The sequence below is a fragment of the Eubalaena glacialis genome, chromosome 4 (assembly GCF_028564815.1).
Source record: "Eubalaena glacialis isolate mEubGla1 chromosome 4, mEubGla1.1.hap2.+ XY, whole genome shotgun sequence".
NCBI classification, from domain to species: domain Eukaryota; kingdom Metazoa; phylum Chordata; class Mammalia; order Artiodactyla; family Balaenidae; genus Eubalaena; species Eubalaena glacialis.
Genome location: NC_083719.1, coordinates 173,324,570 through 173,333,785, shown reverse-complemented (window position 1 = coordinate 173,333,785; position 9,216 = coordinate 173,324,570). Strand labels below are relative to the sequence as shown.

At 55.5% G+C, this 9,216-nt stretch overlaps 2 protein-coding genes across 7 annotated transcripts; one reads left to right on the top strand and one right to left on the bottom strand.

The window, feature by feature from the left end:
* The first annotated feature begins 342 nt into the window (after nucleotides 1-342).
* Nucleotides 343-5,305, top strand: RFXANK (regulatory factor X associated ankyrin containing protein). 5 transcript variants are annotated; one of them, XM_061190183.1, is made up of 9 exons: nucleotides 346-596; nucleotides 1,106-1,299; nucleotides 2,544-2,624; nucleotides 2,765-2,830; nucleotides 3,038-3,192; nucleotides 3,373-3,498; nucleotides 3,898-3,964; nucleotides 4,376-4,456; nucleotides 5,090-5,305. In XM_061190183.1, the coding sequence occupies exons 2-9, from the start codon at nucleotides 1,113-1,115 to the stop codon at nucleotides 5,158-5,160; spliced, it is 834 nt and encodes a 277-aa protein (XP_061046166.1). In that variant the 5' UTR covers nucleotides 346-596; nucleotides 1,106-1,112; the 3' UTR covers nucleotides 5,161-5,305. The 5 variants fall into 5 exon arrangements, with proteins under 5 accessions (XP_061046169.1, XP_061046166.1, XP_061046165.1 ...); XM_061190182.1 differs by having other exon boundaries at nucleotides 2,541-2,624; XM_061190185.1 differs by having other exon boundaries at nucleotides 347-596; nucleotides 3,092-3,192.
* NR2C2AP (nuclear receptor 2C2 associated protein) lies at nucleotides 3,118-6,931 on the bottom strand. Of its 2 annotated transcripts, XR_009700865.1 has the most exons (6): nucleotides 6,500-6,931; nucleotides 6,216-6,306; nucleotides 5,887-5,992; nucleotides 5,747-5,814; nucleotides 5,299-5,492; nucleotides 3,118-3,271 (listed from the first exon to the last, which is right to left on the bottom strand). XR_009700865.1 is itself a non-coding variant. In XM_061190187.1 (5 exons), exons 1-5 carry the CDS (start codon nucleotides 6,535-6,537, stop codon nucleotides 5,373-5,375), a joined length of 423 nt encoding a protein of 140 aa, XP_061046170.1. In that variant the 5' UTR covers nucleotides 6,538-6,931; the 3' UTR covers nucleotides 4,808-5,372. The 2 variants fall into 2 exon arrangements, 1 of the variants encoding a protein (XP_061046170.1); XM_061190187.1 differs by lacking the exon at nucleotides 3,118-3,271 and having other exon boundaries at nucleotides 4,808-5,492.
* Nucleotides 6,932-9,216: the final 2,285 nt, after the last annotated feature.

The window sequence follows — 9,216 nt, the reverse complement described above, 5'->3', positions numbered from 1 at the left end:
GCCGTATAAACTCCCTTCTTGTACCCCTCTGCTGCCACCAAATCCCTACACATACTCCTGAGCCCCCAGGACCGCACAGGAGACATTGTTATGGACGGGGACGCCGTCTGTCCGAAGGTGGAGCCGATTGGCTCCGTCTGGGAAAACCTGTGGGTGGTGTTGAGGGTGAGGGAGGACAAGGTCAGTGAACGCTTGAGAGCCCTCTGAGGCCCCGCCCATACCTCCCGTTCCTACTAGGCTCCCTCACGAGCGGCGGGTACGAGAAAGCGCAGGCGCAATTGCATAGCTCTTGCCCCAGAGGAAGCCACGCCCCTCCCCCAAGCCTTAAAGGGCCAGAAACAGCTCCTACAGCTCCAGCCCTTCCGCACTTTCGGGGGGCGGGGGCGCGCAGGCGCAGTGGAGGCACTCTGCGGTGTGGGTAGCGGTCGCGTATCAAGTTGCTCTCTGTCCCGGCAGAAGAAGCCAGGGTGCAGAGGGTCCAGGCTCCATTTTGCTACCCATTACATCAATTGGAAGAGAAAAGTTTGTGAGTTGGGCCCCCAAGTTTGGGGGGATCCGGGCTTGCGGCGTGGAGTGACAGAGGAGGCTCGTTGGAGGTGAGTGGACCTCCTGGATTGACTTGGGAGAGGCGGGTGGGATGCAACCAATCACATCTTTGTTGAGCCCTAACTCATTCTAGGGATTCCCCCCCCACCCCAGGAAAAAAAAAACACAGCGGACGTTTAAGATCTGCCCGTGTATCAGGCCTCCTGCTTAGATATTTACAGACATGATTTTTTTTAGTCCTCCTTTCCCCCATTTTATTAATGAAGACACTGAGGCTTAGAGAAATTAAGTAATGTGCCCAAGTTTTCACAGCCTATAAGTGGAGGGATTCAAACCCAGATGGCTGACCCCAGAGCCAGGGCTTTTAAGCAATGCATATTGTATGTGCTCTGGTGTTGGGGAGGAGTGGGCCTGAGGAGCAGTTGGACTCTGGTCTTAATTTCCTGGCTGAGTCTTAGTTTACCCACCCTCACTGTGTGAGGCCGGGTATGCAGTCAGTGCCTATTTAATGAGTTGTCAATAATTATTGCCATCTCTCCCTGTTTGGCCTTTCCACCAGCTTCCCCATGGAGCCCACCCAGCCTGCAGAGGATCTCAGCCTGACCCAGCAGCCTTCTACCCCAGAATTTGGGGACCCCGAAGACCCCAGGGGTGAGGCCCCTGACGGCTCAGACACTGTGGTCCTCAGTCTCTTCCCTTGCACCCCGGAGCCTGGGAATCCTGAACCAGATGCTGGTACCTCCTCACCTCAAGGTAGGATACTTACCCTGGACTCCTGCTTCTGGGATGCAAGAATGGTGGAATGTCAGGCCCAAGATGGGACTTCTGTCTTTGTGTCCTTGAATGTGTCTTCCATCTCCACCCTGTGAGGGATTGCTTATTATTATTTTTTTAAATTGTGGTAAAATTCACGTAACATAAAAGTTACCATTTTAACCAGAATTGCTTACAATTCAGTGGCAGTTAAGTACATTCACAATGGTGTATAACTTCCACCTCTATGTAGTTCTAGAACATTTCCATCACCCCCAAAGGAAACCCCAGACCCATTAGCAGTCACTCCCCATTCCCCTCCTCCAGCCCTTGGGAAGCAAAAATCTGCTTTCTGTTTCTATGGATTTGCCTGTTCCGGACATTTCACATAAATGGGTTCATGCAACATGTGGCCCTTCCCGTTCTGGCTCCTTTCACTCAGCAAGATGTTTTCAAGGTTCATCCACATTGTATGGTGTGTCAGTGCTTCATCTCTTTTATAGCTGAATGATATTCCACAGTATGGCTGGACCACATTTAGTTTATTCATTTATGCATTGATGGACATTTGGGTTGTTCCCCTTTTAGTGACTGAATAGTGCTGTTGTGAACATGCGTGTACAAGTTTTTGTCTGAACACATGATTTCAACTCTTTGGGGCAGATACCTAGGAGTGGAATTGCTGGGTCAGATGATAATTCTGTTTGACTTATCAAGGACCCAAGGGTTTTTTTTGACTGGAATCCTTGAACATGTCTAACTCAGTCACCCTGGGGCCTTTGTCCCTACCATTCCCTGTGTGAAATGCTCTTCCCACACTTCTCCCCAGGTTTCTTCAACTGGCCAAGCTCTCAGTTGGTGTTACCTCCTTGGAGTGACCCTCCCTGACCATTTGCTTTAAAAGGGACTCACCCTCTGCCCTCCGTTCTTTCCACCCCCTCCCACCTACTTTTCATTTCTCCTGAACACGTATTTCAACTTAAGCTCTCATGCTATTTCTCCATTTCTGTCTGACTCCCCAATTTGTCCATGGGCCCCTTGAGGGCAGGGACTGTCTCATTTGTGCAGAACCTTGCCAGTTGCGGAGGAGAAATCCACACCCTGGGTATCTGGGAGGATGGAGTGAGTGAATAGTGGAGCCAGGCACTGTCTCTGGTAGTTCCAAGCCCCCAGGGTCTGGTCTGAAGCCCAAGACATACTGGGGAATGAGGGGAAACTGAGGCCCTTTCTCTTTCTCCCAGCAGGCAGCTCCCTAAAGCACTCCACGACCCTCACCAACCGGCAGCGGGGGAATGAGGTATCAGCCCTACCGGCCACCTTGGACTGTGAGTGGGACCCCGGTCCCCAAGGGGGAGAGAAGTAGCGGGCTGGCAGGGGCTAAGAGCAGCAACTTTGGACAAGGAATAAACTGGGGCATGGAGCTCAGATGGGACAGGTGAGGACTCTACCTCTCTCTGCCCCCCAGCCCTGTCCATCCACCAGCTCGCGGCCCAGGGGGAGCTGAGCCAGCTGAAGGAGCATCTGAGGAAAGGTGTGTGCCCACGCTTGTGTGCCGGTGTGTCCGTGCCTGTGTGACCTCACATGCTGGTGTGTGCATGTGGCTGCTGACATGACCTGAGTCTCCACATGTGTACCTATGTCTATACGTGTGTCTGAGCATGTCCGTGTGTGCATCCACATGTGTGCTTCCCCGCCCCACATCTGACCCCAGCTGCCTGCCCCGCCCCCAATTCCGCAGCACTGGGGAGAGTGGGCAGGGGTGCATCCCAGTGGTACCACCCCCTCCTGCCAGGAGACAACCTCATCAACAAGCCGGACGAGCGAGGCTTCACCCCCCTCATCTGGGCCTCCGCCTTTGGAGAGATCGAGACCGTCCGCTTCTTGCTTGAGTGGGTGCGTCCCAGCCCGGCTGGGGGCTTCGTGGGGATTCAAGGGCGGGCCAGGGTCTCAGCTGAGTCTGCTGGTGCTGTGTCTGTAAGATGGAGCTAACATGGGGACCCCAAGATTGCAGGGGATGCACCCACCCCTCCTTTTGCCCCCCCTTCTGTCACTGTCCCCCTCTGTTCCCCCCAGGGTGCCGACCCCCACATCCTGGCTAAGGAGCGGGAGAGCGCCCTGTCACTGGCCAGCACAGGTGGCTACACAGACATTGTGGGGCTGCTGCTGGAGCGTGACGTGGACATCAACATCTATGACTGGGTAAGGCGCCACCCACTGGCCCTGGGCACCTCACAGGGTACCAGGCTGGCTCTGGGTGCTAAGAACGCAAGACAGACCCATCCCCAAGCCTAACAGAGCTCCCAGTTTTTTTGGGGGGGCGGGGTTAGCCGACACATAAACAGCTCAGGTATAGTGAATAACACTATGTTGGCAGATACACAGACAGCTAGCTGCAAGAGCCCAGAGGCTGCCTGTAGAGCCAAGGGAAGTCAGGATGGGCTTCCTGGAAGAAGGGGCATCTAAGCTGAGACCCAAAGGAGAAGCTAGATGGGCTAAGTGACAAGCAGAAGGAGGAACCATATTAAATTGGTGGGTGTGGGGTGTCGTGAGAATCTCGAAAAGATAGTGTTGCTTGCCCCCTACCCCTGTCCCTGACAGAATGGAGGGACACCACTTCTGTACGCCGTGCGTGGGAACCATGTGAAGTGCGTGGAGGCCTTGCTGGGTGAGTAGGAGTAGAGGCTAGCCTGAGGGGCCCTAGAGCCCCACCTGGCTCTGCAGGAATCCTGAGGGCCAGGGAAGGGTCTGAGCTCTGCTTGAACAGCTCTTGGGACGGGTGGTTGCTGCCTGCTTTGCCCAGAGGATTGATGTGGGGACAGGAGGTGGCAGGAATAGCACAGGGGTCTGGCCGACTGGGTTGAGAACCCACACCCTGCGTGCCTCAGAGACCCTGGAGGTGGAGATTCTATTGGCCACATTCATCAGAGAGGTCAGGCTCTTGTCCAAGACCACACAGCAACCAGCAGACCTGTGGCTGCATAGTGGATAGTCACTGGACCTCCCAAGTCTCCGTGCCCCACCCAGGCTCCCGGTCCCCAGGCCCAGCCCTCTCTGCAGTGTCTGCTCTGCTTTGCAGCCCGAGGAGCTGATCTCACCACTGAGGCAGACTCTGGCTACACCCCAATGGACCTCGCCGTGGCCCTGGGATATAGGAAAGGTCAGCCCGAGGCACATGGGGCTAGTGACAGGGGCCATAATGGGGGGACATGTAGGCACTGAGAGGCCCAAAGGAGGCCCTGGCAGGGTAAGGATACCAGGAAGGCCACAGTTCACATGGCCATGGAGCCCAGCCCCCTCCACAGCAAGAGGTGGGTGTGAGTAGGGGCTGTAGGCAGACCCCAGTTTGACTCCCCACTTCAGAAAATGGGGGGATCGTAACAGAACTGACCCCCTGGGGTCATGTGGGGGTGTGTGGGAAATATCCCACTCCTTCCTTGAAGGAGTTTTATTCCATTTGAGACAAGTAATTCCTCACAGTCCCTCTCATCTTTTCATAAAAGTTCCAACTTGACAATTTTGTTTGGTAAGGAATATTTTTATAATTCTGAAAAGCCTCCAAAAATGCATTTTTACAAACTTAGGGGAAATAGAGGTTCCTATGAGGGGGGCCTCTGTCTTCCCAGCTGTGCTCTGGCAAGGGCTTGGATTTCCCTGTGTATGAAATGGGTCCTCCATCCAGGTCCCAGGGCTGAGACCCCTGTTCTTACCCTGAGGGGAAGGTACAGGTTGGCCTGTGCCTCTGCAGCCGCTGTTCAGTTCATGGCCCACCTTTTCCCTGTTCTGTTTCCAGTGCAACAGGTGATCGAGAACCACATCCTTAAACTCTTCCAGAGCAACCTGGTGCCCGCCACCCCTGAGTGAACGCCGTCTGCCAGGGACTCAGACACTCAGGGAACAAAATGGTCGACCCAGAGCTGGGGGAACCCAGAACTGGCTTCAAAGGCAGCTCCTGGACAGACGGTGGGGGGGGGGGGGCCTTTCCAAGGGGAACCAATAAACCTTCTGTGCAGAACTTGAAGGACTTCACTGTGCTTCCCGGAGGACTTCCTGGAGGAGGCAGCCACCCAGTGGCCTCACACCTTCTTCTCCCCTAGCACCCGCAGGTGGTAGATGACCACTCGGCCAAAGAAATCAGTGGCGTCCTCAAATGTCACTTTCAGCCGGTCCACCTCAGCAGATGGCACAGGGAAAGTGTAAGCAGGGCAGTCAAGGGAAACAGATGCCTTATCTTTTCCCACCCACCAGCCCCAGCTCAGGTATTACAAATGTGCTGGGTGACCCAGCACACTGTGGGTCCCTCTGAAACTCTCACACAGAACAGATTATCATCAGCCCATTTTACAGGTGAAGCAGTGGAGACCCAGAGGCCAGTTGCTCGAGGTCACACACCAGGGCCCACAGCTTTCAGATGCACAGACCACCCCACCCAGAGGCTGGGGCAGGATATCTGAAGCGAGTTGTTGTCCTCAGGATAAAAGTCCACAATCTTGCTAAGAGCCTCACTCCCCTGAGAACCTGCAGCAGAGAAAGGAGCAGTGAGGCCAGCGTACGCCCTCTAATCCCCCATCTTCCAGGGCCTTTCAGTACCTTCTAGGCGGCCCTGGCGACTGGAAAAGCCCCCCTGGAACTGGATCTGCAGCTGGGAGACACAGATGCGCTGGGGAAACTCCAGTATTACCCACTGGGAGGGGCCCTGGAAGCAGAGAAATAGAGGTCCATGGTCACTCCAGACTCAGAGCCCTGCTGTGCCTCTCTGATTCACAGAGTCCATGGTGGGTGGGGAGCACAGTGAGCACGGGTTCCCTCCCTGGCCAACCTAACTGCCCAGCTAGGGTGCACCCAAATTCTCAGGGCGCCCTAGACCCCTGATTCTGATTCACACTAGGGGTGGGGGATCCAGGGAGAGGGTGCCTCACCTGGTCCGAGTTCCAGCAGGTCTCCTCGTCCTGGTCGAACAGGTGCTTCTTTCCAAACTGCCGAGTGTTACGATTCAGCACCGAACTCACCCTAGAGGCAACCAGAATCGGCGCGTGCAGACGTGCTGAGCCCTGCGGCGAGGGCCCGCCCACAACCGGGCCCACCCCTCCCTCGCCACCGGTTCCCCCATTTCCGTCCACTAGGGAGGGACTATCCCAGGCCAACGGCCCCGTCCGCTACTGCCCGCCGCCATTCACGCCCCACCCCCGCCCGGGGCTCTCACCTGCTCACTGTCTCTGGACAAACCAAAGAGTGGGTCATCTCGGTTCCACAAGGCCTCGCAGGACTCAGAGCTGGGCTCAGTCCGGGTTCAAATCCCGGCCGCCAAAGCGCGACCTTGTTCACGCTCAGAGTCTCAGAGTCTTCACGTCCTCACCTGTAGCACGGCAGAAGAACAGTCACTGCTCCGTCATTCCAGTCCTAAATGTCGCCTTGACCACACCCCTGCCAGAAAAATTTGGAGTTTCGGGGACACTGCCGATGACCCGAGGCCAAGCCTTTCACAGTGGGTCCAAGGAAGGGAAACGGGTTTCCTGTGGGTTTCAGGAGCAGTCGCTCCCTCTCGGTGCCTCAGTTTCTCTGCAAACAGCTTGGGAAACCAACATCAGTACCCGGAACCTCGTGAACGCCGCGCAGGCGCAGTGACTCAGGCCCGCCCAGCCCCCGCTCCCGGGGCGGGGTTTAGTTTGAGCCCCGCCCCCTCCGCGCCTGCCTCTTAAAAGGTCCTCGTCCAGTGATTGCCTATCTCTCGGAGCTGGAGGAAAAAGGCCGGCATCTAAAGCAATCGTGTGCCTACTGTGTGTGGGGAGCTGTCCTTTGGTGCCTGCGGGTATAGAGCCCTAGTTCTGGTGTCCGAGAGCCTTCTTATAATGATGTCTTCCTACCGGCAGAATGAAGTCGGCCGAATTCATTCCCTGATTGCAGTTGCCGCCTGGGAACCTCTGCATTTCACTGCCTCCCAGAGGCCAAAGGAAGAGTTGAGGAAGAGGCTACGATGGTGCAAGTACTGTACTGGGAGTCTTTATCAGCCTCGCGTGTCCCCACTGGGACACAGGAGGCCCGGTTTCCAAATCTGTCTTCTCAGTAAATGCTGCCTGGGACAGGCTTCTTGGAGGAGGGTTAATGTGAGGTGGGTTTTGAAGAATGAAGAGGAGTTTGCCAAACCGGATTATACAAAGCCTCAGATACACTGCTAAAGGTTTGGTTCTCTGATTCACTAAACAACTGCCACTCCCTACTGCCCAGCCCTGTGCTGAGTGATTCTGAGGACTGTGAGAGGCCTCAGTTCCAGCCCCATATCTGAAGATCTCCCAATGTGGGGAAGACAGAACTAGACACATACACTCCCAGCCCCATGGGGCCAGGGCTGAGCCAGGGGGAGAGATAGGGCTAGGGAAGCAGGGGGTCTACCTGGAGGGAGGGCTTCCTGGGAGAGGGGATATTGTCCTGCACTTTAATGGGTGGGCAGGAATTCACCAGGGTGAGAAAAATAGGGGGGCAGGGGGGGCAGACACGGTGAACAGCATAAGCAAAGGCCTAGTTGGATGAAAGACCATGAATTTGAATAAAATATGTGGAGCCAGATCCTGCTGGGCCTAAAGCAGTCACAGAAGGTGTTTGAGAAAGGGCAGTACACCCGTCCAATCTGCATGAATGGAGGGTTCTGAGACAGAGCAGCCATTGGCAGGAGGCTGCAGTTCCTGGCTTTAACTGAATGGTCTGGGATCCAGTCCCTTTCTTCAAGGGCTAGGGGAATGGTCCTCCTGGCATCCTACTAGTGTCTGCCCAAGTCCACACCAGGAGTGGAGGCTGGCTGGGAAACTGGGACACCAGCGGAAGGGCCGCCCCATCAGCCCCTGCCTGCCAGGACTTCCTGCATTCAGTCATGGCCTGGTGCCATCCAGACCTGGCTCTGCTGGTCTCAGGGCTGGGGCTGGGGTGTCAAAAAACACCTCCCTACCCCTAGAGGAATTTAGGAAGAGCATGGACCCTGGAGGGCCCAGATCCTGTTCAAATCCTGCTTGGGCCACTCACTCATTGGCTGTGTGATCTTGGACAAATATGTTGACCTCTCTGAGCCTCAGTTTCCTCATCTGTGAAATGGAGGGAAATCTATAGGACTGCTGGAGCATTCAATGGGCTCTTCAGGCTGACACATAACAACGGTGGCTGACATTTGTTGAGCGCCTACCCTGTGTTTAACTTGAAGCCACGTTTGTCTCCATCCACAGGATCATTAAATCTGCTGTGCTGGTCTCTGTCACTCCCATTTTACAGCTGAGGATACGGCCACTCAGCCACTTGGCAGCCAAGGTTCCCCAGGAAGGATATGCATGGCCCCAGGGCCCCCCTTGCCACTCCTGGTCTTGGCATGGAGCCACCTTGCCCACTGGGATAAAGCCAGCTTCGTACCCTCTTCCCGCCTCCTCACCCCACCGGTGCCTGGTCATGAAAGAGCCTCCTGTTTCTCCAGGGAATTAGCAACTCTAAGCTCCCAGCAGGGCAGCAAAAAGTGGTCCATTCATTTGCCTTAGTGAGAAGAGACTAGGCACTCCCTCCTCCCTCACCCCAGGGGATGGGGCAGGGGAGGTCTAGAAGAGCCAGGAGCTGTAACTCTGGTTGGCTGAGGGAAACTGAAGCAAAGAAGTCATTTGGCTAAGGTCACCGAGGGGAACCGGGATACAAACCCCAGCCTGACTCTGGAGTTCCCTCCACTGAGCTGAGTTCTGCATTTTTCAGGAGAGGACTTGGAGGCTCAGAGAGGGTCAGGGATTTGCTGAAGTCACACAGCAAGTATGGGTCAGCAGGGACTCTCTCTGGGGAGGCAGCCACACTCATGGCAGAAAACAGGTCCCACTTCCCATGAGTTTGTCATCCCGGAGTAGGGCAGGGAAAAGCCCTCAGATTGCTTCAGGCCTCAGTTCCCCCTGGGGAATAAGT

Coding starts and splice junctions, on each gene's coding strand:
- RFXANK (XM_061190182.1), top strand. CDS start 1,113: ATGGAGCCCACCCAGCCTGCAGAGGATCTCAGCCTGACCCAGCAGCCT. Junction 3,499..3,897: donor ACATCAACATCTATGACTGG/GTAAGGCGCCAC, acceptor TGTCCCTGACAG/AATGGAGGGACACCACTTCT. Junction 4,457..5,089: donor GGCCCTGGGATATAGGAAAG/GTCAGCCCGAGG, acceptor TTCTGTTTCCAG/TGCAACAGGTGATCGAGAAC.
- NR2C2AP (XM_061190187.1), bottom strand. CDS start 6,537: ATGACCCACTCTTTGGTTTGTCCAGAGACAGTGAGCAG. Junction 5,993..6,215: donor CCTGCTGGAACTCGGACCAG/GTGAGGCACCCT, acceptor CTCTGCTTCCAG/GGCCCCTCCCAGTGGGTAAT. Junction 5,815..5,886: donor TCGCCAGGGCCGCCTAGAAG/GTACTGAAAGGC, acceptor TCTCTGCTGCAG/GTTCTCAGGGGAGTGAGGCT.